Source organism: Enhydra lutris, unplaced genomic scaffold (genome assembly GCF_002288905.1).
Source record: "Enhydra lutris kenyoni isolate GAN:26980312 unplaced genomic scaffold, ASM228890v2 scaffoldscaffold76, whole genome shotgun sequence".
In the NCBI taxonomy this organism is placed as follows: Eukaryota; Metazoa; Chordata; class Mammalia; order Carnivora; family Mustelidae; genus Enhydra; species Enhydra lutris.
Window position 1 is genome coordinate 4197700 of NW_019154160.1, and position 27485 is coordinate 4225184.

General features: G+C 53.1%; 1 protein-coding gene across 2 annotated transcripts in view; it reads right to left on the reverse strand.

Annotated features, from left to right (window-relative positions):
- Window positions 1-9658: 9658 nt before the first annotated feature.
- Window positions 9659-27485, reverse strand: part of LOC111160536 (tripartite motif containing 67) — a 41445-nt gene continuing 23618 nt past the window's right edge. For both annotated transcript variants that reach the window (XM_022523706.1, XM_022523705.1), the window contains 9 exons: window positions 23680-23775; window positions 22364-22486; window positions 21255-21365; window positions 19946-20105; window positions 17792-17937; window positions 15131-15269; window positions 13477-13780; window positions 10725-10887; window positions 9659-9724 (listed from right to left, as the gene is read on the reverse strand). In XM_022523706.1, coding sequence (XP_022379414.1) covers window positions 9659-9724; window positions 10725-10887; window positions 13477-13780; window positions 15131-15269; window positions 17792-17937; window positions 19946-20105; window positions 21255-21365; window positions 22364-22486; window positions 23680-23775 — 1308 coding nt within the window. The remainder of the gene's footprint in view (window positions 9725-10724; window positions 10888-13476; window positions 13781-15130; window positions 15270-17791; window positions 17938-19945; window positions 20106-21254; window positions 21366-22363; window positions 22487-23679; window positions 23776-27485) is intronic.

The following is a 27485-nucleotide window of genomic DNA, read 5'->3' on the forward strand; positions in this document are numbered from 1 at the left end:
GAGCCACTCAGGTGCCCCCAGATTGCCTTTTATTTTCTAAAAGTGGTTTAATAGCAAAGGAAACAGTCAACGAAACAAAGAGGCAATGCACAGAATGGGAGGAGATATTCGCAAATGACACTACAAAGGGCTGGTATCCAAGATCTATAAAGAACTCAATACCCAGAAAACAAATAACCAAGTCAAAAAATGGGCAGAAGACGTGAACAGACACTTCTCCAAAGAAGACATACAAATGGCTAACAGACACATGAGAAAATGTTCAGCATCGGGGAAATACAAATCAAAACACACGGAGATACCACCTACACCAGTTAGACTGGCAGAAATTAACAAGGCAGGAAACAACGTGCTGGAGAGGATGTGGAGAAAGGGGAACCCTCTTCCACTGTTGGTGGGAATGCAAGTTGGTGCAGCCTCTTTGGAGAACAGTGTGGAGATTCCTCAAGAAATTAAAAATAGAGCTTCCCTATGACCCTGCAATTGCACTACTGGGTATTTACCCCAAAGATACAGATGGGAAAAGAAGGGCCATATGCACCCCAATGTTCATAGCAGCAATGGCTGCAACAGGCAAACTGGAAAGAGCTGAGCTGCCCTTCAACAGACGAACGGGTAAAGATGTGGTCCATATGTACAATGGAATATTACTCAGCCATTAGGATGAATACCCAACTTTTGCATCAGCATGGATGGGACTGGAGGAGATTGTGCTGAGTGAAATAAGTCAGAGAAAGTCAGTTTTCCTATGGTTTCACTTATTTGTGGAGCATAAGAAATAGCATGGAGGACATTAGGAGAAGGAAGGGAAAAATGAAGGTGGGGAATCAGAGGAGGAGACGAACCATGAGAGACTATGGACTCCAGGAAACAAACAGGGTTTTAGAGGGGAGAGGGGCAGAGTCATGGGTGAGCCCCATGATGGTATTAAAGGCACGGATTGCATGGAGCACTGGGTGTTCTATGCAAACAATCATGGAACACTATCAAAAACTAATATATGGGGACTAACAATGACAAAGAAATAAAAGTTGTGTAATGTTACTATATGATGAAAGAACCAACAGTGTGCAAATTTGGCAGCTGTCTTGTGGGGAAAGCAGTTGTAATTTTTACTCTCCTAAGTATACAAAATGTCCTTTGTTAGAAGTTATATAAATAGGGGACACCTGGGTGGCTCAGATGGTTGAGCCTCTGCCTTCAGCTCAGGTCATGATCCCAGTAGCCTGGGATCGAGCCCCGCATCAGGCGCTCTGCTCAGCGGGGAACCTGCTTCTCCCTCTCTCTCTGCCTGCCTCCCTGCCTACTTGTGATTTCTCTCTCTGTCGAATAAATGAATAAAATCTTTAAAAGAAAAAGAAGTTATGTAAATAAAACACAATTTTGTGGTATATGTAGCTGTGACTTTTAACACAGCAGAGGATTTTAATTTATGTCGGAGTGACCTGTCAGTTCTTTCCTTCTCTACAGAGAGCTCAGGCTCCGAGGCAGCTCCGCCTCACCCCCACCTCCAGGAACCATGTGGCTTAGACAGCTGAACCCTTAGCCAAGACTCTGGACCAACAGGCTGGTCAGTTCTGGAAAAGTTCCATGTATAAACTACTCACCTTGTTTGGGTTTCACTTTGTAATTTACTGAATTAATACTTAAAAAGTGGCTTTGTTACCACTGGGAGCTCTAAAACGTTTAGTGGCTAAAAGAAACCTGTATTTTAAGGGTTGGAGATCAGGCTTAAGACCATGCTTTTTACTTCCCTGTTGAGAAAGTTTCTTCCAGCAAGATGAGCAGCAGAGAGAAGCCCCCAGGAAAAACAGTCATCCAGGGGTGCCTGGGTGGCTCAGTGGTTGAGTGTCTGCCTTTGGCTTACTTAGGTCATGATCCCCGGGACCTGGGATCAAGTCCCGGGTTGTCGGGCTCCCAGTCTGCTTCTCCCTCTGCCCCTTCCCCTGCTCGTGCAAGCTCTCTGATGTTTTCTCTCTCAGATAAATAAATAAAATCTTAAAAAAAAAAAAAAAGGAAGAAAGAAAAACAGCCATCTAAAGGAAAACAGCCATCCAAAGGAAGAGGAAGATTCTAATTAGAAGCCACAAAGGGAACGGACCAGTTCAGACCAGTTCAGAACGGAACAGACCAGTGACTGGATCCGTGTTCCCTTATAGCCTGCACACTGCTGTTTCCCCTTCGCAGGGGTTTCTTCCCGTCCTGGACACCGTCTGGTGGATCAATGTCGCTCCACATGACACCCCGCCTACCGTTACTCCCAGCGACCCTCTTAAGGACCTTGAGATTCCTGTCCCCACAGCTCTTGGCCCCATGGACCTGGAGCCCCTGCTTCCCAGAAGAAACAGCACAGCACATGTCCCATTGAACCAAGGTGGTTGTCCCTATAAGAACAGTCCCACTGGCAGGGGTGACCCTGACTGTCAGGATAGGGCTGCTGTCACCAGTGGGGCAGGGAGGAAGCTGCACCCAGGCCGTCCCCTCAGGCATCTCTTCATACTCTTTTAGCCTGATTTTGATGGCAAATAGACAAACGCAGCAACCCTGGGGGAGAAGGGCCTGGTGACCCGAGGCTTGGACCCCCGGGATGAGGGTCTGGATCACAAATAAAAGAGGGTGACTAGGTGAGGGCAAGTGGAGTCGGGACTGACAGACCACGAGCGTCCCGTGCAGCTCCAAGGCCAGCTACAGTGATGGGGAATGTAGTTTGAGTCCCTGGCCTTCCCTAAGCCTCCCTCACCGGAATTCTGGAAGAACTTCTCCCCAGACTTGAGTGGAGGGTGGGTCTGTGGCACCAGGATGGTGGTGGTGGGCGCTGTGATGCCTCACTCAGATCCCCTTTTAGGAACGAGTACTTGTCACTTCATTGTTCTGAGTGGGGATCGTGTCACCTCCCTCCTGGGATGGGGCGGGATGGGGGGCACAGTCCATGCTGGATTGACGTGAGGCCATCAAAGCCCGGCGCTCCCTTCCCAGCCCAGCCTGGCTGGGCCCTTCGCGGGGTCTGTGTCACAGCTCGACCTCCCCGTGACCGGTCCTGCTTCCTTGGCTTTCAAGGGGGGCGCCCCGCAGGGCCCCTGTGAGTGAATGCCGTGCTGCCCCGTCTCAGTCTGCAGCAGCCCCTGCGGTCGGCCATCCCGGGATCCGGCAAGTGACTGAAACCTGAGGCCAGGCCGAAGGGGCCGGCGGGAGGCGTGCGGGGCGGGTGTTCCTGGGGATCACACTGTGAGGCAGGCCGCAGGGACGGAGCTTTTAGGTCGGACACCGCCCCCCTCCCCCGCCCCCGGGGCTCAGTCTGTGTGGTTGAAGGGGCTGGTCAGCCTTCTTGGAGCTCAGAAATGAGGATGTCTTCCCCAGCTCTCAGTGTCTCGTAAGCCCTGCTCAGTATTTTATTCATGGCTGTATCTTCACCATGACGTTACCTGTTACCAGCGCCAGCCCTGTCACCTCTTGCAGGAATGGATTCGTGAGCGCCCCGCGCTTTGAGACAGACCCTATCATCTGTGTCCTAAACCGCCCCAACACCTGGTCTGCACGCAGCGGCGGCCGGATGGACTCTGGCGCCGCGGAAGGCCTGGGGCCTCTGGGTGAGAGGTGGCCTCCCCTCCCGCCGCCTCCCGGCCCGTGGCCTCCCCTCCCGCCGCCTCCCGGCCTGTGGCCTCCCCTCCCGCCGCCTCCACCCTGCACGCAGGGCCTGCTGAGGCCAGACGCGCACCTGGCGGCTGAGCACGGGTTACAGACTGTGCCCCGTCTTTCAGGTGTTGGCAGTGTCAAAAGAATTTATTTCAAATCTGCGTAAGACTGTGATAAAACTCAGGTTTTCCAAAAGGCAATACACAAAGTTCAACCGACCCCCAAAGACCAGAAAACACAGTGTTTGCAATTCAAAAAATACAAACGCTTGTGGGTACCAATACAAAAATTAGAAAAAAGTTGCTTTCCTCCCCACCCCTTCCCCCGCCTCCTCCCTCCCTCCCCCCCGCCGCTCCCCGTGTTTCCAGTGGGACATGAACACAAACGGGACCAAGAGCTGCCCCCAGATACCAACCACTCTCACGGGAAATGGATGCGAGAGCGCGGAGCAGGGAGAAAACGGGTAAAGAAAGGCAGGCACGGGGACATTCTCTGGGCAGTCAAAACAAGGACACAAAGCTTGTTACTTTTTTAAATTCCTTTGCCAACGTTAAACAAATCTCTCATGCTTAATACACAGTTTAGTGGGAAAGCAGCAATTCTACTTCATGCATTTAACATCTTCTGCTTTGCTCCCTCTGTGTGTCCTCTAGGTGCCGAGGAAGCTCGGGGCGAGGGACGCTCAGTCACCGGGTGTGGGAGGAACTGGAAAGGTCCAGCGTGGCCCCAGGCTGGGCTCTCACCCAGCAGTCACCAGTCGTGTTCCCGCTCCCACAGCCGCGGCGGTCACTTTTCAAACCCGAAGTCTGTTTCTGGGCTCTCCTCAGAGCCTGCCTGAGGGCCTGGCCTGATGAGCGGTGCCCACCTTGCCCGGGTCTTCCTAGGACCGGGGCGGGCAGCTTGTTCCCTCCAGGAGCAGCACTCTTTGAGAGAATAGTGACGCCTCCAGATGAGACTCCCCTGTAAGGTCTCGACTCCCAAACCCTGGCTGAAGTCAGCCTTGTTCACTTAGAAAGCCTGGAGTCCACCCCCACCCCCGCCAGACCCCCCTTAGCAGGTAGTACAAGCGGAGTCCCAGGGCTGTGATGACCACCCAGCAGGGGCCTCCCGCCTTACTCTTAGACATTGGTTCTCAGAGCTGCTCCCCTGCCTGACATCTTGGGAGACAATGGAGTTACACGATGGGTGGGGGACACCTTAGATACTAGAACTTAAGGTGACCGAGGTGGCGGAAAGGCAGGTTAACCTCTTTCCAGGTCTTATGGGGGCTTCTGCACTCAGATGCCTTTGGGACTAACAATGAGATGCTGATACACAGCCTGTTTACGGCACTTTGTACAAAAAGTACCATTAAAACAGGCCTCACTGGCAATGGGAACATTTGGGGTGTTTTGTTGCTTTGTATGGTCATGTGAAGCCTATTTTACATGTCGAAATTTCCCCTCCTCAAGGCCAGGCAACAGTGTAATAAACACATACTCCTGGTCCTACTAGGCTGGGATGGAAGACACTGTCTGTGGTCAGAGAACGTTCTGAAAAGTCACCACACAGGCTTGATTCACTGAATGGGAACCATTAGCCTAGACTCAATATATGAAAGACTATTATTTTTTTTCCTTTAAAAAGTGTTATTCTATAATCCTCACAATACATCAGAGGAGGTAGGTTAGTATGACTCGTTCCACTTTCGGGTGGGGATACAGAGGCACAGAAAGATTTAAGACATTTGCCCACACCCATGCCATGATTTTCCAGTCCATTCAAAGTTAAAGCCACCAGGATCCTGTTCTCTTCAGGGAGGACTGCCAAGGAATGCGATCCCTTGAACACAGCTACTAGCTTACTTGAGAAACAGAAGTGGAGATTTCCTGGAATTACTGCAGACCTTAAATACCTTTTAAGGAGATCGGATTCAATTTTTAAAACCAGAGAAAGGCCACAAATCCATTAAGAATTTCCTGTTACTTCTGGTCAAACGTGGCCAAGGAAAAAGAAGGTAACAAGTGTTTGCCTTCTAGGAGTGGGGCTGTGGAGCGGGGGGCATCCTCAGGGAGTACGAAGTGAGACCTGACCCCTCGGCTTCTTTTTGCGGCTCACCCCGTCTTCCCCCAGCTTCCCCCGCCGGGGGAATGCCGCAGCCCTCTGGCGCATCCTGGGCTTGGGGGTTAGGAGGAAGGCCCACAGCCCGGTGATACAGGCTTTCTGTCTAACACTGGGGTGAAGCCCCACCCGTCACTCTACATGGACACAGGACAAACCAGTGGCTCTCGGCCCAGGATGTCCCACAGGGGACGGCTGGCAATGTCTGTAGACGCGTAGTCATCGCAGCGAACTTGGGGGGGGCCGCTACTGGCCTCTTGGGGGTGGAGGCCAAGGATGCAGTTAACCATCCTACAGCGCACAGGACAGCCCACAGTAAGAGAGTCACCCACCCCAAAATGTCAATACTGCTGACACCGAGGAACCCGGCATCATGGACGGGCCTTGTGACAGTGTTTTCCAGCATTGCCATGCTGAATCCCGCCCTGCCCAGGGCTCTTCCCTACCCTCACTACCTCACCATGAGCAGATGGCCACGGGGTCGAACCCGCAACAGCTTTGTGTAAGAGCTGCCCACCCCTCTGCTGGAGCACGCCTTCAAGGGGTGGGGGGCGAGCCTTTCACTTGCAGTCAGAATTAAGGCTAAAATGCAAATATCCCCGGAAGGATGACACGCAGGACCTGCGTCCTCATCCTTTCCGGGGAGTGCTCTGGTGGGCAGAGAAAGGTGGGGCGTTCCTGGGCGCCCAGAGCAAGGAGGAGGAGCCTGTTCCCATCCCCAGGCTCACTCCCCAGCCTCCTCCCTCTCAGCGGGCCATGGGGCGCTTGAGAGTGCTGTCACAACCACGGAACTCATATATGGCTGAGGATTCAGCCTAGAATCATATACAGTTTTATAGTTTTTAGGTCATTTACTTTGTGGGTCAGGATTACTGATGTCCACTTTAATTAGAATCATTATTTTCCCAAACAGGACAGAGAGGGGGAGGCAGGGCTGCGTGGGCTATCTTACCTTGCTTTGAATTGGGAGCTAGGATGCTATGCAGTGAGTTGCTATTAGGATACTTTTAAAAAGGGAAGGAAAGGCATACACTTTAACCAAACTTGCTCACCAGCAAAGAACAAACCGCAGAACTATGCTAGAGAGCCATTATTTACAACGCAATGGAACTTGACGATTTAAGTTACTTTGAACTCCTTTCTCACCGAAACTGCTCAACAGACAAACACCAAGTTATCCCTTGGCCAGCCAACAAACAAGCATCGTCTTGATATAATTTTATGTACAAAAATGCCACCACGTTCGTTGTAAAGGGACAGGGAATTCGATGGCAGGTAAGAAACCCATTACTGGTCAACTCGACTCCACATCCCAGGGGCTTCCTGGGAGGGTGACGTAAAGCCCCGAGCTGTTGATGATTCATTCTTCATTTTGCTGGTCGCTCAAAAACACAGGTGTGTGGCATGGACCTGCCTTCTCTCTTCAGTCCGTCCTGGTCTCTGAAAGGTGTATTGTGCTGAGGACAGGAGAGGTGGCTGTAGGACAGCCTGACAGGTGGCCTGGCATCGGCCGTATTGCTGCTGGGCTCCTGGAGGAGATGGCAAAGGTAGCAAGGTGCTTGCTCTGGGCCCTCACAGGAGTGAGGGGTTCTGGAAGCTTCCCTCTGGAAAACCACCTTTTATTTCCCAAAGAGACCCCCTGCCATTCTCCTTGTTCCTATCTCCCTCTGACCGAGGCGCTGGCTGTCCTGAGCGTGGTACCAAGTCCAGCTGACTGACCTGGAGCAGCTTCTCTCCAATGAGGCAGAGCCGGGGCCAGCTTTGGGCGCTCTGGGTGCTCCCCAGCCTTGCACTGGGACCCTGCTACAGACCGCCACCACCACCTTCCCAGCCACACTCACTCCTGGTGTCACTCCCAGGGCACTGGTGGTTCTTCTCCCACAGCTGATATGTCTGGACCCATCAGCCAAGCTTCATCAGCCCCAGGAAGGCCGTGGCTCCTCTGTGTCCTCCAAGCTTTAGGAATCCTCTCTGCCTTCCAAGCTGAATCCACCCGGAGCTATGGCTAAGGAGCGAACCAAAGGCAAGTGGAAGCAAAGAGGAGAGAGGCAGTTGCCGGGAGGACAGGCGGTAGCCTGGGGTCCTGGAGGGACATCCCCAGCGGGGGGATCTGGTGGAGCTCTGGGACACGACAAGGAGTGCCTCCGTGCACCCAAGGAACCACGCAGCAGGCGGAGAATGAAGAGGCAGGACCTCAGCATCCCTGGCAGGTGGCTGCCAGGACCGGCACAGAGGCTGAGACAGCACCAGGCAGCTCCTGAAGATGCCACGGCTGGCCTAGCCCGCCACACCTGCCCACAGGGCCGGGACAAGGCAGCCTTGCAATCCAAGGGCGCGGGCTCTGAGGTAGGATTGTCGGATCTGCTGCTAGGGGCAGGGTCTACACAGCATCGGCCGGGGAGACTCAGAAAGCAAGGGCAGCGTCTCAACGAGCAGATAGAACCGAGTCAACACGGTTGCTGCTGGTTTACGGGCTGAGTTTTATAAAAATCCGATCCAGCAAGTGGACAAAATAAAATGCTTGATAAAATAGATTCTTTTAAAAAAAGGAGACAGAACGTTTCACTACCAGATGGAAAGTGGGGGTGGCAGGTGACAGGGAGGAAAAGAAGAAGAGGACGGGAAGGTGCTCTGGGGACAGGAGCAAGGCAGGCTCCAGGCTCAGAGCCCCGAAAGCGAGCTCCCTTTCCGAGAGACGCAAATCACTCCCGCGCGTCTCCTGGGAGAAGGTCTGTGTTCCCAGCAAGGAGGCCCCACCTGGTCCTGTAGAGCTCGGGACACCCAAGCTCCCCCTGGGAGACTGAGGGGCGAGGAACTCGCTGATATTGCTGTTTCCTGCCTTCTTCGGAGGACCTGCCCCCCTTCCCCGCCAGAGCAGAACCACGCCTGCCCCTGGGGCCACCTCCTGCTTCCAGGATGACAGTAGGGTGGATTTCCAAGCAAAGGGAGGCGGCTCTAAGCGGCTTCCCCAGGGCCCCCCACCTTTCCTGCTCTGAGTTGGGGAGGGGGGTCCCCGGCCTGGAAGAGAGCAACTCAGACAGGCTTGCAGTTCCAGAAAGAGCCACCAGGTGACGACTCCTCACACCGTCATTCCGATGTCCGTGTTTTCCTTTGTGTTTAAGAATAACCGAGTGAATGAATTTTAGCAAACTACGGGCGTGTGTGGTGTGTGTGCGCGCGCATGCGTGCAAGAGAAAGAGAGAGAGAGAGAGACACAGAGACAGACACACACACACACACACATAGAGAGAGAGAGAGAGAGAGAGAGAGAGACAGAGACTGGTTGATTAACGAAGGACCAAAGAAAACCATTTTAAAAGGTTCTCAACAGTTCGGTGGGAGTGGTGAAGGTCCATATCAGTGCCCCTTTCTATCGACCTTGGATGAGGTTTGCAAGGGCATAACCGAGTGGAACCTCCAGGACCTAGAAGCAAAAGGATCACATTTCCTGGCGAAGGTGAGAACCTGCAGCCTCGGGACTGAGTGGTGTCCTGGCAAAGGGTCAACACTTGGAGCATGGGAATCCAAACTGTCTTCCTGCCTCCTGCTCTCAGGGTGCCAGTCTGCCCTCCTCGTGCCTCCCTCCCCCAAAAGATGAGCTTTGAAAACAGATGGCAGGAAACATGAGAAAGGTCCTTCTTTGGGAGTATTTGCAATGTCCAGGAGGAATGAAAGGGACACACACAACCACGTTCACCACCGACCAGTGGTCAGTTTCGCAAGTGGCCAGTTTAACCAGACGCCCCAACAAGCATGGCTCGCAGACCTCTTCCGCATCTCCCAAAGAAAACTTTTCTCTAAGATACTCAGTGGCTGCTGGGGCTGCCCCTGTGACACGATCGTCCTACCCTTGTGGGTTCTTTGAACGTAGTGAGGGGTGGGGGGGGCTCTTGCCAGATGCCGGTGAGCAGTTGGAGTTGGGAGGCTAGTTGCCGGACAGCCTGGGCCGCCCCAGGTTTGTTGGCACTTCCAGTCCCGTGTGCAGGGTGACCTGGAAAAGAAGGCGGGCTGAGTGAGGGTGGGGGAGGCCACCATGAGAACACCAAGTGCTCACAGAGCACAGTGCGTGGCCACAGGCAGCATCCCGAGGGCTTCTCTCTCTCATGGGCTATGCTGTTTCCTGTGTGGCTCAATTTCACTCCCGCAGTGTCCACGAGTTTGCCCCGAGGAGCTGGTCTGTGCCCGGATGGCCCACTTTGTCCTGGCAGCCAGGAGCCCAGACAAGGCTGAGGCTCTGTTGCAGCAGCCGTATGGCCCTCGAGGTTATGTATTTATTTCTGCTTTCTTTCCGTGGCCCCCGTGCCTTTCCGGCACCTGTTCTATTAACCAGGTGGGAGGACAGCCCACGTTTCAGGCTGCCTCAAAGCCCTCCCGTGAGTGGAGGTACAAATCAATCCATCAGTGACGGACACAGCCCTGTCAACACTCAGAGCCAGTGGGCACCACAAAGCAGGACCCCCAGGGGGAGGAGGGCTCTGCCAGAGGCCAAGGGTGCTGCCTCCACATTACTCTCCCCCCGACACACACCCACCTGGGCTCCCATTTTGTCTCTATCCTTTTGCGGCCTCCTGAGCCCTCCCCAGGGACGGCCCAGCACTGAGATCTCAAAGGACATCTTTCTTGCCTGCTTCACATGGGAACCAGAGGGAGCAGAGAAGGGTGAGAGGGAGCAGAAGGAAACTCACAGCCCCTCGGACAGGTCTCTTCCAACCCACTTGTGTGTTTTTCCTCTCAGGGGAGAGCCTTGCCCGGAAGGCCCGGCACACACCTGGCCACCGGCTTAGAGCCTGTGCTTATTTCAAGAGAGTAAGCGAGACTTGATCACGCCGGAGAGACTGTCTCCAGGGAAGGTGGGCTGAGGGGAGGTGGCTCTCTGCCAGGGCACACGACAGTCAGCTGCCTTACAGCCCAATCATCCAAGTGCCCTCTGGAAGCCCCCGAGCCCCGAGGGGAGCCGCCAGATGGGCTCCTGCCTCGAGGATACGCAGTACCTGCACGTTGCGGTTAAGGCTGAGGGCCGGCATGAAGACCCCCTCCACGTGGCTGAAGGCGGTGGGGCCCTGCTGCTGCCCGTTGATGAAGAAGGTCAGAGTGTGCTTATTCAGGTCCAGGAGCACGCCGACAGTGGCCCCCTTGCACACGCCACCTTCCGTTCTGGGAAGAGAAGCCCCAGGAAGCCCCATCACCAACCACACCCAGCTTGGGATGGAGGTGATGGCTCTGAGTCACTGAAAGGATGCTCGGAATATCCTCCCCGACACACAGCGCCCCTGGCCATGCAGGGGGCTCTTCTTCCGGGCTATGAGACTTTTCCTGAAGCGCACTCACCAGTTAAGGGCCACACAGGAAGGCCTTACCCCTCCTGTGTGCTTCCTTACCCTGGGGGAACCAGCTTATTCCGTCCCGTTTACCCTCACAGTCCCTGAGACCTGGACCCCCACGGAGTTTTCGGGTTTTGATGAGCAGATCCCACTTGGAAACCTGAAGTGGGTTGGGAAGGCTCCTTTATCTGCCAAGGAAAGGAACGAACTTGGTGCCCTGGACAGCTTTAACCCGTGAGAGGTTGAGAGCCACAGAGAGACAGCCAGCCAGACCTCCAGGACATTTCAGAAGGTCCATGGGGCTTCAGCTCATCTCAGAAACAGCCCAGGGACTCGTGACCAAGTCCCCTGTCGGAGTCGCCATCCTGTGGGCGCCAGCGGTGGAGCCTGAGGCTAAGTCATGACGCTCCGATAAGCATCCCTGATCGCACATTTGGCCAAGGTGGGAGTTCACGTCCGCTCCTCGAGAAGCATCGGTGAGCTGCACTGTGCTGCGGGGGCTCTGGCCGACCCGCTTCCTCTCCGTGTCAGAAGCGGGTCCACCAGACGCCCTTCCCTCCACTGAGGGCTGAGGTCTCTACCCCCAGCCCAGCGGCTCCGTGCTGACAAAAAAACCCATTTTTACCCTCTTCCTGATGGGGCACGAGCTCACCAGCTGCAGGCTGATAGAGGGGCAGAGAGCAAGGTCATGAGGAAGGTCGTGGGAAAAACATGGGGTGCTGGCTGGAAAAGGGCTTCCCAAGAGGGCAGGTTCCCCCCGGGTGTGCTGAGCCCAGGGTGGAGAAAAGGAACTGGAGCCGGCCCCTGGTGCTATTCAGACACTGACCACAGGGTGGCGGTACAGACCGGTCCGAGTCGCACACACGGGCTTCCCACCCAAGTGGGGCTTCTGCCTTGGGTGGGTGCAGGGCTCCCCTACCGCAGCCCCCTACCCAGGGTCCCACCTGCTCCCCAACCCCACACAGAAGCGGAGGTGGGACTCTGAGCTAAGTCCTGACAGCGCCTCGAGGTAGTGCTGTGACTTGGGACACTTGCTTAACCCAAGACCTTCCTAGAATCTGTAAAAGGACTTTTGTATACTGGTGAGAACTGAATGAGATACTGTAAGCCTCAGGCGCCATGTATACAAATGGCTAACAGACACATGAAAAACTGTTCATCATCACCAGCCATCAGGGAGATTCAAATCAAAACCACATGGAGGTACCACCTTACACCAGTTAGAATGGCCAAAATAACAAGGCAGGAAACAACATGTGTTGGAGAGGTTGTGGAGAAAGGGGAACCCTCTTCCACTGTTGGTGGGAATGCAAGCTGGTGCAGCCACTTTGGAAAACAGTGTGGAGATTCCTTAAGAAATTAAAAATAGAGCTTCCCTATGACCCTGCAATTGCACTACTGGGTATTTACCCCAAAGATACAGATGTGGTGAAAAGAAGGGTCATCTGTACCCCAATGTTTATAGCAGCAATGGCCACGGTCGCCAAACTGTGGAAAGAGCCAAGATGCCCTTCAACGGACGAATGGATAAGGAAGATGTGGTCCATATACACTATGGAGTATTATGCCTCCATCAGAGAGGATGAATACCCAACTTTTGTAGCAACATGGACGGGACTGGAGGAGATTGTGCTGAGTGAAATAAGTCAAGCAGAGAGAGTCAATTATCATATGGTTTCACTTATTTGTGGAGCATAAGGAATAACATGGAGGACATTGGGAGATGGAAAGGAGAAAGGAGTTGGGGGAAATCAGGAGGGAAAAATCATGTGAGACTGTGGACTCTGAGAAACAAACTGAGGGTTTTGAAGGGGCGGGGGGTGGGAGGTTGGGTGAGCCTGGTGGTGGGTATTAAGGAGGGCATGGATTGCATGGAGCACTGGGTGTGGTGCATAAACAATCTTGGAACACTGAAAAAATAAAATAAAATAAAAAGTGCTTCCTGTTATTCCTCTCGTGGGCAGTGTATCTGGGCCCTGTTTGGTTTAAGCAGGTAGAGATAGAGCTGGGGGCTCTGGACCAGGCCCCTCTGTGGTTTGTGAAGAAGCAGCTGGCCAATGGCACCTGCTCCCGTTGCAGAGACCTGGTCACAGCCTTGAGGGCACCGGCTGCGTGGGGACTTGGGCCCCAGCTAACAGTGCATAAAGGAAAGGGGAGCAGAACTGGGAAGGGAAGGACAGCCTAGGGGCCTGGCAAAACCTGGTCATGGGGTTTGCCGAGTGTCCCATAAAGCCACGTGCCCTGGGGCTGCTCTAGTCTCTGCGATGGGCTCTGCAGGCAAACACTCACTTCCACAGGGACACTGGACACCAATTAGCTGCAACACCTCTCCCCTCCGACCTCCCGCCGATGCCTGACATCAGGGACAGCTGCAGGGACGCTGCCGGCGGGCCCCGCCCCTGCAGGCCCCACCACAGCGCACCTGTTGGTGTGGGAGTTGCAGTGCATGAACCAGCTGCGGTTGTTGTCCACGTACATGGCCCAGGCCTTGTCGTCCTTGCCCAGCATCATGTCCTTGACCACGCTGGCCCGGGCCACCCCGAACGCGGGGTCCGGGTGGTTGTCGTACCGGTCCACGTGCAGCTCCCAGTAGTGCACGCCCTTGGAGAAAGCCGCCGTGCCCAGCACCACCCGGTCGTCGTAGCTGCTACACGTTGCCGTCTGGTTGTCATTGGATAAAATGATGTCCCGGTGCCCAGAGTTGGGGTCAAAGGTGAACCAGGCCACTGGAAAGGACGGAAGCAGAGTCAGGGATGGAAATCTCTAGTGGTCTCTACCCTGGGCTCGGAGAAAGCCTCATTTGCATCTCTCAGAAAGTTGGCATCCCGTGACGAATGTTCTTCCCTGTAGGAGTAACACCTGGGCACACACGTGTTCTCGTGCACATGTGTACACACACACACACACACACACACTCTCTCTCTCTCTCTCTCTCTCTCAGATCTGTGTTCATCCAGCGTCTCAATCCCATGAGCCCAACCTTGCCAAGGAATGCAGACATTCGGCCGTCAGAGCCCAGATCTAAATGCATCTTGTGCAGTCTGAGTCTTGGACACCCTTCCCTTATGCTCCACACACGGTTGTGAGTTAAAGACGGTGGGCGTGGGAGGTGACATCCAGAGAGGTGAAGTGATGTAACCAAAGTCACCAAGCTCCATCCTCCTGTTCCGCAGCCCATCGAGTGGCCTCCTCCGTTCTCCGAGCCCTCAAACTGGGGGAAGTGAGGCACTTGCTCTGAGATTATGACCACAGTGCGTGGGGCAAGGACCGCTGCTCTCCAGGCTAGGGGGCCCCCGAGGGCAGACAGCTGGTGACCTCTTCATGATTTCTGAAATGAGCCTGCGGGTTGCACCACTTTCAGAAAAGCATCTCCAGTTGTGCCCTTGACAAGAGCATCTGCTGCTGCCCTCTCTCCCCTCCGTCCTGGGAGACCAACCAGGCGTGTCACATTTCCCTTGGGGCACCCAGAGGATATGCTGGGACGCACGCTGACAATAAACAGGACTGGCGTCACGCCAGGGTGCTGCAGCTGAGGCTGGGGCGTGTCTGGGTGAACGGGGAGGACGCTTTTTGGAACATGTTCTTTATGTAGGTCGTCACTCCCTGCTAAGGACTCAGATGACCAAAATCCCGTGAATGCCCATGTGCTCTCGTTGCCAGAGACCTGAAAGGTTGCGGCGAGGTGTGTAAACCCTCAGATCTGGGCTCTCACACTAGGTATTCAAGGGATCGTCACACCCAAGGACCAGTGGACTTTTCTCCAGGACCTCTTACCCATTCTCAGCCCTGGGTCACCCTGAGCCTCTCAGTTGCTGGTTCCCCTTCCCAGTCCAGCAAGTGGGGTGAAGAACCGGCTCGTTTTTGGTGGCTTGTTGGGGGAGGGGACGTGCAGGCAAGGGGCCACAGCAAGTGGGGCAGGGATGGAGCGGGAGGAGACACACACACACTTCCGCTGCCACATTCCCTCCATCCCTCCACTCCTCTGTCCTACACAGCTGAGTGTTCCCACCTGCCCTCCTTCTGAAGCTTGTCCCCAGTGCCTGAATCTGGTCCTCCCCTGAGGCCTGAGTGCTTACCATCAGACGTCTGCAGGACGACAGTTTTACTGTAAGGCCCGACGCCGGAGGAGTTGAATGCCTTGACCCTGGCGTTGTAGGTGCTATTGAAATGCAGACCGTCGATGGTGCACAGGGTCTCTTTGCCAACATACACTTCCTAAAAGACAGCCAAGAGTACTCAGGAGATGCCTCGGTTAGTTGGAAAATTTCTCTTAGTGACATGTTGACATTCAAAGAGCTAGTGCCCGAACAGAGCTCTTGAATCAGAGAAATTTGGATGAGTGGCTGCAGGGTCGCAGACAGTGTCCAAGTCGGGCACAGAGTCTGACCCCTGGCCGGCCAGCCCCTTTGCCTGTGTGGAGGGGAGGTGTGGGGGGTCCTAGGGAGGCAGGGAGGGACAGTGGGTCTGCAGCCAGCCAGCATGCCGCCTGAGAATGTCCTGGCTCTGTTGCCAGCCTCTGTTGAGGCTAGCCAGTCAGACAGGTCTCCCCAAGGAGGTGGAGGTACAGAAACCCCACTTCCTTCTTGGTTGGAGCAAGAGAAAATTTTTGGGTTTTGCTGGGAATTTAAGCTAGGAAACATGCGCTAGGCATCTAACTAGACTAAATCACCAATATTTTTAGAAGAAGGGTCAGTACATTCGATGGAAAGAAGAGGACAGCAGAAGCATGTGACCAAGCACAGGTGGGTTCAAGTTGATTTGGACTGAAAGGGGCATTCCACGCCCTCTCCCCCTCTTCTGCCGCCCCTCCCCCCAGAACTGCGTTGCTCACAGCCTCCTGAGAGGGTGACACATTTCTTTTTCTTTTTTTTTTTTTAAAGATTTTATTTATTTATTTACTTGACAGACAGAGATCACAAGTAGGCAGAGAGGCAGCCAGAGAGAGAGGGGGAAGCAGGCTCCCTGCTGAGCAGAGAGCCCGATGCGGGGCTCGATCCCAGGACCCTGGGATCATGATCTGAGCTGAAGGCAGAGGCTTTAACCTGCTGAGCCACCCAGGTGCCCCGGATGACACATTTCTGAAGGGGACCCCAAAGATCCTTCAGTAGGGACTTACTTTGTTCCCCATTCACTTCAAACTCACCTTTATCCACTTAACTTCCCCAAATGCACAGCCTGGCCCTCCTCCTGTGCCACTGTTTCTACTTTGTCTGAACATGTTTCCTATCTGGTTGTTTAGGGGGTTGGCTCTCCCTTTGTTATTCCAAGTTATTAATAATAATCGCTGTGTGTGACGCTATCAGGCATTTTAATCCTCACACAATCCTTGAAAGGTGTTATTGATTTTTTTATATTTTATATATGAAGAGACATGGAGAAGGTAGGAAACCTGCCCAGCATCAGAGTGAACCACTGTGGAAGCCAGGGTTCAAGTCCAGGCCTCTCTGCATTCAAAGCCAACACTCTCCCTCCTATAACGTGCGACTCCTCATCAATTCTAGCCCCGTATCTAGCTTTCATTATTGGTCATGTCTCACAGCGGAGAGGCCATCTGTATTTGTGGCTGCTTCTTTGCACACCCTAAAACAGTCTTCTCTTCCCATTTCAGAAGCAGGGGCTCTTTTCCCTGTTTCCGGCCCAGGAGCTCTTTCTGGTCTTTGCTCCTTTGCACAGCCACAGAGCTGTGAGGTTCTGAGCCCAGTGAGTGATCTGCTGCCATTCCTTGCAGACCCGACCTCTGTCCTCTCTTCCCTAAAATGCCCAGAGCCACAGGGGACCCAACAATTCCCAAGGGAATGCTGTAGTTCTTTCCCCAAGTCTTACGTTCTTGTAGACTACCTTTCAAACAAACAAACAAACAAACAAACAAACAAACAAAATGAAACGACAAATGCATAAATTCCTTTGAGAGAAACAAAAGGAGTATTGGTCTTCGGCAAGACTTGTTAGATGGCACAGCTCCCCAGGACAGCACAACTGTCGTGGTGGCACTGGTTTGCTCTAGTGTGTCTTAGTGTCCTCAGGAAGGAAAAGGAGCAACTCTCAGAAGACCCAGAGTTTGTGCTCCCTGGTCTCCTGTCCACAAAGCACCTTGGCAGTGACCTGAGCTTCGCTGTGTGAAATCTCAAGGTAGAGCTCTATTAGGGGGTCTGGGCTGGGGTCTCTACCAGATGGGGGAGCAGAAGACCATCTCTGGCTCACGAAGAGCCTTTATTAACCCCATGATATTTCATCACTGGGAACATGAGAATAGAAGGTCATCCCAACCCAACCACCATTTACCAAGTGTCTGTCTGCACACACAGAGCACTTTGCCAGGTAGAACAATCCACGAGGCAGACAGGGCAGGGAGCGACAGGGCATTGAGGGAGTGGGGACCTGCGTGAGTGGGGGTATCTGGGAGGACGTGGAATAACAGGTAGGACTACACTGGTGGGGTGCTGGGAAGTCAATCCGCGCAGGTGACAGCTTCTCTGAGCTCCTCCTTGGCCTCAAACCTGTGTCAGTCTTCACAGGAAAGCTGTCCTAAATTTTTTGTGGCTGCCATCTCTGCCTGCGGGGGCTGCCCAGACCTAGCCCTTGTTGGAATGGCCCCAGCTCCCAAGGGTCCAGACCCACCAGCCCTCTGCTTTTGGGCCAGTGCCCTCTAGGGGCAGCACTGGAGCTGAGGGCAGCCCCACAGGCTAGTCCAGAGGCCTCGGAGTTAGGAACCCTCCAAACAAGCAGCAGGGCCTCACCCGGAACTGGCCCCCGTCGCCATCGTCCAGCTCCAGGATGTAGCCGTCCACGGGGCTGTGGGTAAAGGGTGGCATCCTCCAGGCCAGCGTGACGCTGTTGTTGTGGGTACAGCACTTCTCCAGCTGCAGCAGGGGGCTGAGCGGCACTGTGACAGGAACTGCTGGTTCAGTGCCCAGATCCCTTGCAGGGCACTGGACACCTGTGTCGACTCTCCTCCCCCAAGGCAGCAGCTCCCAGGCCTCAAAAGGAATGGTGGCCACCCTGCGGTCCCTCCCAACCTCTCGCAGGCACACCTCAGCCCCGGGAGTCTCTGTCTCAAGGCAGGTGGGGGCGAGGGCAAGCACAGGTGACTGGTGACCGCGCATTCCCAGCGTTTCCTGGAGCCGGGTTGGGGGATGGGAAAGGCATGGCAGAGGCCTCCGCGCCTCTGTGTCTGGAGCCCTAAGGAAGGGCTGACCTCCTCCCCACGTGCTCACTGAGAACCCCTGGTTTTGATTCTCAGACCCACGAGGGACCCACGAGGGATTCCCACAGAGCCGGGTTCCACATGTCCCTGCGTGCCTCCTGGCCACGCAAAGGCCTGTGTGGACCCTCTCTGTGGATCCAATGGGCGGCTTACACTGCAGCTTGGGAAGGGGCCGTTGGGGTGGGGGGCATGCAGAATTCAAAGACACATTTAAACGTCTGGCCCAGAGACAACATTTAAACGTTAAAGGTCCAGGGAACAAGATCCGGGAGGGAGAGGCAATCCTGGAGTAGCCAACAGCCAACCCTTGGAATTAGGGATGTGAATCAAATGTATCCTAAGTTCTATCATGGCAAGATTGGGAGAAATCCAGTCCACACCGACAGCTGCCGAAGGGAAAATCACAACACCGGATTTCTAAACACCAGAGGTTTCGGTTTGGCTCCTGTGATTCGGGCTGTTTTCCAAGTGGCACTGGTAGTTTAGCTGGGTGCAGCCCTGTCTTGTTCACAGACTTGGTCTCAGGGCTGGCTGAGAGGAGCCGACTCCCCGGGCCTCAGTTTACAAGCATGTAGGGGTCCCCTCTCCATCCTAGGCTCTGCTGTTGCCTCTCCCACTTCCTCTGTGAACCCACCACCCAATCCCAGAGCAGTATCCGAGCCTTGGGAGCAGCTCCAAGCCTCCTCCTTTCACACCCCCCTTTCCAGGGCCACCGCTTCTTCTGCTGCACCTCCCTATCCTCTGCCAGGCTCCCCGTTCCTCCGTACCACATCTCATCGGCAGGCAGCATTTCCAAACCTCGCCTGAGGTGCAAACCAAGTGTGGGAGTGGGCACGCAGATGAGCAAGACACTTGTATCGTCCTTAGTGTAAAAAAAGCCACTTATTTTGCAGGTAAGGATTTCCTGCCCTCATAGATCCTGTGGGTGCGGCACCCCGTCCTTTGATATTTTGGTTTTAAAAAACCAAACAGCTTTATGGCCTCTCCGGAATGTACTTTTGATGTCCCTGGAGAGGAAGCCTTTTGAATAGGACTCTGGCTTTGGTTCTGGCCATTACTTGCTAATCTTGTGACATGGTGCAAGTCACGCAATATTTGAGCCTTAGCCTGTGTCTTCCATGGCTCTCCTCCACCTCCTAGCACCCTCCGTCTTACTCATTCTGCTCTCACCTCTGACCTTCTTGCTCTTCTTGGAACCCAGAAAATGGACTCCTGCCTCAGGACCTTTGCATTTGCCATCCCTCTGCCACCTGGAATATTCTTCTCCTGTACTGCATCTCTCTCCATTGGACATTGTATGATATATTTGGGTACTGTCTATTTCCTCTTCTAGACTATCAGCTCAATCTTACAAAGGAGTTTGTTGACTTGTTCAAAGCTGTGTCCTGCACCTAGAATAGTGCCTGACACATGGCATGCTCACTAAGTGTCTGAATAAATAACGAATCCTCTTTTACAAATGGGAAAACTGAGGCTCAGACTGGGGTGCTCCCCACCCTAGGCCACCCAGCTAGTGGGTGGTTGAGCTGGGACTTGAACTTGGGCCTGTAACTTTGGCATCCTCTCCCCTCCCCCTCTGCTCCCTCTGCCTGTCACCAGTCTTCCAGTGACACTGAGCTGCCCCTCAGAGTGGATGCCTCTTCCTTCTGAAAGAAGCGTGGCCTGAACTGGGCCAACCACGGCTCACCCCTACATTTCATCTGGATGAAGTCCAGCTGGTGGATGGCCTGCAGCAGCGGCTCGCTGTCCAAGGTCAAGTCAAACTCCGCAGACACTTTTGGCTCCAGGGCGCCTTTGACCCACTGCTCCTGAGACACCTGGACACGCTTGATCAGAGCATCTGAGATCTTAAAGGGGAGCACAGAGTTTAGGGTTTTGATTTGCAAAGGAAAAATCATGCAGTAAGTGGTGGGAAAGGAGGAGGGGCTTGGTGTCTGTGGCTTGGGGACAGGGAAGGGGCTGCACTGGCCATGGGCTCTCAGGCCACGGTGGAGAAGATAGGATCCCTGCCAGCATGACACTGGGAAAATAAAAATGCACTGTTACCATTTGAATTGTATTTTGAAAAAGTGATCATCTACATGTGAAGAAGAACTTGCTATTGAAAGATATCAGGCCAAACCGTTTTGTGAAGCCAATGATACTTTTTTAAATATGCAAAAGCCTTCTTCACTGTACTGCTTTTGTTAGATCTAGTACTTTGTAAAATGAAACATAAAAGTGGTTTGTTCCGGGGTCTGAAGGAAGTGCTTCCTATAGCTCCAGAATTTCGAAGCTCATTCTCCAGAGAATATTCTCTCCAAGCTGCTCTGTTTCAAACTCCCCATCAAGCCCCCAGCTCTGCTCTCCTCTGCTGGAAAGTCCTGCTCATTCTGACACTTGCACATGTCCCTGAGGAGCCACGATCCCGTGTGCACTACTTGGGGACTAGCCAAGGGGATTCATCATTTTCCCTACAGACAGAGGACTGAGCCACCATCTGAATCACCGTCATGTTCTTGAGAGATGCTCGTGGCCCTGAGTCAGCCTGGCTGTTGGGGGGATGCCCCAGCAAGGCTGCATGGGCTCTGTGGGCAGTGGCCATCCGTCTACACCTGCAGGACTCTGCCCACTGAGATAATGGGCCATGCGGATTCTGCTAACTCACTTCCTCCATTACAGTCTTTCCAGCTTGTCTGGCAAAGACTGTCCTCTCCCATTTGTGGGGAAAATGTTGAGCCGGGGTCTCTGGAAGCCAAAGCATAAACTCATGACATTCTGGCCCTAGAAATGATGACATCTGACTCCCTCTTTTAACAACGACCCAGAACCAGGGTCACGGCTAGTGAGAGTCAGAGTCAAGATGAGAACCTGGGTCTTCCAGAATCTCTGAGCAAAGGAGTATCTGCTCAATTCACTGGAAGGGACTCTCCCCAAACTTTGGCTAGTTTGAGGAGCAGTGGCGGACTTGGAGGTGGGAAGCCAAGCCTGTCTCTGTTCTCCGAGCCCAGCCTCACCTGCAGGAAGCCGGAGGGGTCGTTCTCCTTGATCACCTCCAGGCAGTACTCCATCAGCCCCGTTGACTGGCGCAGCTTCAGTGTACAGTGATTGATCTGGTCCCACACCATCTGCGATAAAAAGAACCCCCAGGAATCATTTCTTCAGAGGAGGAACAGCCAGGCTGTAGTGGGGGTTGGAGAATTCGCATGGAGAAAGCCTTGGGAGAGGTGACCACCTTGCGCCCTCTCCTCCGGGTGCTGGCTCCTGAGCTCCGTGGGCCCTCTCTCCTGGGGGATAAATGGACTCACTTCCCAGCAAGAGGACTCAATGCCCAACAGAACGAACTCTGTTCCTGAGCTCTGGATAGCCGAGAAAGTACACAGTCTGAAACTGCCCATGGGACCAGTGACCAACTTCTTGTCTTACTTCTCTCCTGTTGGTGGTCATGGATAATTCGATCGGTTCAGCTGCTTCACTTGAAAACACGGACCATCCCCAACACTCCTTCTTTCTTTCCTTGAAAGTATTATTTCCTAATTCACTTGGGAAATATCTACAAAATAGGTTGAACCCCCCCCCCCACCAAGACAATGAAGCAGTCCTCCATTGATGCAGAGTGTTTGTGGACCTGCTCACACCAGGAGCCCAGTGTCCTGTGAGGGGAAACCCTCCCCTTCCCACGGTGGACACTGGTCATATTATTACTGCTCGTTACTGAGGGCGTGAGATATTAGAGAGGGCCTGAAGAAGGTGGCAGAGCTGATGACCTGAGGAGAGCATGGCCTCGCCACCATCACTGGTCCCTTCTGCTCTACAAGGTGAGATGCAGAGTCCCTTAGACAAACAACAGGACCTCAGAGAAGATGGGAAAGGGTACTTCTGACCTGAGCAGGAGTCAGGGCACCCGAATGCAGCTTTGCAGGGAGAGCATGGCTTTGGGGAAAGTCATGTGAGTGTGAGCAGGTGTGGGGTCAGCTTGCTCATCCCTTCTTCGCCTCATTCATTCATTCATTCATTCATCCATTCTTTCACTCACCTAATACTGACCTAGCGCCTACTGTGTGCATCCGCACGTGTGGTGCAGAGGCTGTGAGGAGGGCCAGGTTGTCATCACCCAAGTACCTACCTTCAGCTTGTGCTCCCTCTCTTTGGTGACCTTGGTGAGCAGCTTGGCTTTCTGCCGAGTTAAAGCGTCGACCAGAGCGTCACACTGAGCAACCAGGCAGGCTTCGTAGTCCAGCCCATTTTCCTGGGGGAGGCAGAGAGCTTTAGGGAGAAGACACGCTGAATTGTGCCCAGAGCGAGACACAGAGAAGTATTTCAGAGAAGTTCTTGGCAGAGACATCTGTAACATTATTACACTAGAAACAATGTTAATGTGAGTCAGGTCAGGGGTACCACGATTCTTGGCACATCGTTCAAACCTTGTTCATTGGGAGCTGTGCAAAATGCTCATGAAAGACTGGAAAGGGAAAAAAGGGAGTTTGTAAGTGAAGTACAGCACAATTCCACACTGCGTGCACGCACACGTACAGCACAATTCCACACCGCGTGCACGCACACGTACAGCACAATTCCACACCACGTGCACGCACATGTACGGCACAATTCCACACCGCATGCACACACACGTACAGCACAATTCCACACTGCTTGCACGCACATGTGTGTCAGTCACGAGGAACCTATTAAAAGCGTGAAGCAGTCACCTACAGTGAAGAGATAACGGTGAACTACTCCTAAGTCCTGTCTATTGTTCTCTATGTCCCAAAATTTCTACAATGTATACTTTTGCTTTCTGCAATCGGAAGACGGGAAAACAACCCCCAATACAGTGATCCGGCAGCAAAATCTGTCTCCGTCTTAGGATCCTTCGGGGTCTCTGAGACCAGCGTGGATTCCGACCTCGCGCGGTGACCTGCGCTGCGGCTCTCACCCGCCCCGTACCCCACAATGTGGCTGTGTTGGCACATACGGCCTTTAGAGAGCTGCTTAAACTGAAAGGCAGTCACGAGTGTGGACCTAATCCAAGATCAAGAATGCAGTGCCCTGGGTTGCCCCCCTCCGTGCAGACAAGGAAATACCTTCCGAATTCCTCAACGCTGTGAACAGGCCCTCCACGCATGCGCACTCACGTAGCGCAGACGCATGCGCATCCACGTAGAGCGCACGCATGCGCACTCTTGCCCACGGGCCGCTGAGGCCGGGGACAGTGCTTGCGTGACCTGTGCTCAGCTTGGTGTGTGACACAGCATGGGTGCTCCGCACACGCACGGATTTCGTAAGTGACACAGCGATATTTTGAGGCTACGCGGTAGGGCAGTTAAACCCTCTATGTTCCTCACCTACCACATGCTCGCCGCAGGGACCATCCCTTCCCCCTTGCCACTTGCCGCCTGCGTCCTGCCCTGACCGCCCGGCCCGGGGCTGGGCTCGGCTCACCTGGATCTGCTGCAGGATGTTCTTCAGCTGGACCAGAAACTCCTTTGCTTCCTTCGCCTTATCCGAAACCCCGTTTAAGGCCTGGGACAGTTGGGCCTAAAAAGATACCACGTGTTGAAAAGGAAAGTGAGGGGTGGACAGCACGCACCTTGCGCTTCCGGCGAGGCCTGCGCGTGGGCGAGGGGCCGGGGCCACCCGCGAGCCCGCGTTCCTCGTGCGGGCGGAGAGGCTCCTGACTTGTGGCCCTAAACACTGCTTATTCCTCCGGCAACGGTGGACACATGTGACTGACTTACACTCTCCTGTCTGGACCCCAGAGCTGCAGAGAGGTACGGAGCGTTCGGCTCATCCGTTGAGGCTGGCCGATCTGCCGCAGACGTTCGCGGAACCGGGACGACGAGGCACACCGAGCCTCTCCTCCCGTGGCCGTTCTGTGTCTCGTCGGTCGGACCTGGGGCGCTTGTGTAAGGACATCCCAGGTCCCAGGCTACCCCGCTCCTATTCAGTCGCCTTTTTGCCTGGGGTGGGGGTGGGCAGGGAAGAAGCCTGAAGGCCCTAGAAATGGGCTGGAGCCATCTGCCCTGGGAGCCCTAAGGCCTCGTCTAGAAGTTGAAACCGGCTCTTTGGCAGTCCCCTCATCACCTTTGGGACCCCTCACCTCTCAGAGAGGAGTGTGGACAGATGGGGCCCAGAGGTGGAACTGCCAGCCCAGATGCAATTTTTCTTTTTTTTTTAAGATTATTTATTTATTTGACAGAGAGAGAGAGAGAGGGAGACAGCGGGAGAGAACACAAGCAGGGGGAGGGGGAGTGAGAGGAGGAGAAGCAGCTTTCCCTCCCAGCGGGGAGCCTGAAGCAAGGCTCATCCCAGGCGCTGGGATCATGACCTGAGCCAAATGCAGATGCTTAATGACTGAGCCACCCAGGTGCCCCGCCCAGATGAAATGTAAGGCCTTTAGCATCAGGCTTCTTTTTAACAAAATGCACACACATACACCATCGAATTTGCCTTCAAACCTAGCTGTCACAGAGACTGATGACCTTGATTGTTAAGCATATTAACCACGAGTCATACTGTTCTAATTAAAAAGCTGAAGATGGGCAGAAAGGCCAGGGTCATATCTTTGCACCTCCCTTGCTTTCTTGAGGTCTTTGCTCAAATGTCACCTGATCAGCGAGGCCTTTCCTGATGATCCTATAAAATAGCTTTTTTCCCTTGCCGTGGTTTGTTCTTCATAACATTCATCACCCCTCCACACAGCTTTGTTGACTGGCTGTCTCCCCTCACTTGAATGTAAGCCCCCTAGCACAGGGAACTTGCCTGGTTTGCTCACATCTAGAAGGAGCCCTTGGCTCATGGTAGCATTGCATGGATACTTGTGGAATGAATGAATCAGTGAACAGGATCTTTAGGCCATACCAAGATCCTCTAAGTGTGGTTTCTGGACCAGCAGCCTCAGGGGCACCTGTCACCTGGGGTTTGTTTGAAATGCAACTTCTCTGGCCCCATCTCCGGGCTTGCTGATCAGAAAGGAAGGGAAGGGCCAGGAGCCTGTCTTTTATGAAACCCTCAAAGGGGATCTAATGTACTTTGAGGTCCACTGAACTGTACAGACAGCCTGCCTGAGCATCTCTGAGGACTGGGGTCAATGAGGCCATGGAGTGGAGGAGATGACTCGGGGAGACATGCGGAAAGAGAAGCAGGGGCCTCAGACGTAGGGAGCACCAACACTCAAGGTGAGGTCGAGGTGAGATTTGGGCTCAGTCCTGCTCAGAGAAGCTTCTGCATTCTCCACTGCCTTCCCCATCCCTACCCCTGCCCCAAGTGGTTTAGGCGCCTCCCCCCATGGCTCACCCAGGGTATGCCCTTTTCTTTCTTTCTTTCCTTTTTTTAATTTAAATTTTAGGTAATTAACAGAGTGCAATATTGTTTTTTGGAGTAAAATTTGGTGATTCCTCACTTACATATAGCACCCAGTGCTCGTCACAACATGCGCCCTCCTTAATCCCATCCCCAGTGTGTGCCGTTCTCTGCTGCAAGGATTGATGCACAAAGGTGAGCCAATGAGACTTATAGGGATGAGAAAAGAGTTCTGTCCTCTCTGTCCAATTCGGTAGCTGGCAGCCCCCAGCCATGGGTGGTACTGAGCACGGAAAGGCCACAAATGTAACTGAGGAGCCTCATTTTACATTTTATTTAGTGCAAGCTTCAAGCCCCACAGGTGGCCCCTCACTACTGTTCTGGACCAGCCAGGTCTCTCCACCCGGCCTGGGAGGGGCACAGGTCCCAGGACGACTCAGCCCATTCCCAGATAGCTGTACCCACAAAGGAGACAGAGAAGTCAGCATCATTCATGGGCCCCATGGGATCTTTAACAGGGATTTTACTTATTTTCTGTTTTATTTATTTATTTATTTATTTATTAAAAGATTTTATTTATTTGACACAGAGAGATCACAAGTAGGCAGAGAGGCAGGCAGAGAGAGGAGGAAGCAGGCTCCCTGCTGAGCAGAGCCTGATGTGGGGCTTGATCCCAGGACTCTGGGATCATGACCTGAGCCAAAGGCAGAGACATTAATCGACTGAGCCACCCAGCTGCCCCTATTTTTTATTTTATTTTATTTTTTTAAATATTAAAATAGTTTGTTTTAATATGAAACTTAAATTTATTTATTTATTTATTTTGTAGTCCTCATTAAACCAGTTTATTCCTTTAAGGCCTGAGAGGACTTTCCCATATTCCTTCTCTGATTATGATTTTTTTTTTTATTTTCAACATAACAGTATTCCTTGTTTTTGCACCATACCCAGTGCTCCATGCAATCCGTGCCCTCTGTAATACCCACCACCTGGTTCCCCCAACCTCTTCAAACCCCTCAGATTGTTTTTCAGAGTCCATAGTCTCTCATGGTTCACCTCCCCTTCCAATTTCCCCCAACTCCCTTTTCCTCTCTAACTCCCCCTGTCCTCCATGCTATTTGTTATGCCCCACAAATAAGTGAAACCATATGATAATTGACTCTCTCTGCTTGACTTATTTCACTCAGCATAATCTCTTCCAGTCCCGTCCATGTTGCTACAAAACTTGGGTATTCATCCTTTCTGATGGAGGCATAATACTCCATAGTGTATATGGACCACATCTTCCTTATCCATTCGTCCGTTGAAGGGCATCTTGGCTCTTTCCACAGTTTGGCGACCGTGGCCATTGCTGCTCTAAACATTGGGATACAGATGGCCCTTCTTTTCACTACATCTGTATCTTTGGGTTAAATACCCAGTAGTGCAATGGCAGGGTCATAGGGAAGCTCTATTTTTAATTTCTTGAGGAATCTCCACACTGTTCTCCAAAGTGGCTGCACCAACTTGCATTCCCACCAACAGTGTAAGAGGATTCCCCTTTCTCCACACCCCCTCCAACACTTGTTGTTTCCTGTCTTGCTAATTTTGGCCATTCTAACTGGTGTAAGGTGGTATCTCAATGTGGTTTTAATTTGAAACTCCCTGATGGCTAGTGATGATGAACATTTTTTCATGTGTCTCATAGCGATTTGTATGTCTTCATTGGAGAAGTGTCTGTTCATATCTTCTGCCCAGAGAAAGCCCAAATTTATAAAATTATGAATGAAAAGGGAGAGATCACAACTAACACCAAGGAAGTAGAAACAGTCATCAGAAGTTATTATCAACAGTTAAATGCCAATAAGCTATGCAACCTAGATGAAATGGATGCATTCCTGGAAAATTATAAACTCCCAAAATTGAACCAGGAAGAAATCGACAACCTGAATAGACCGATATCTAGT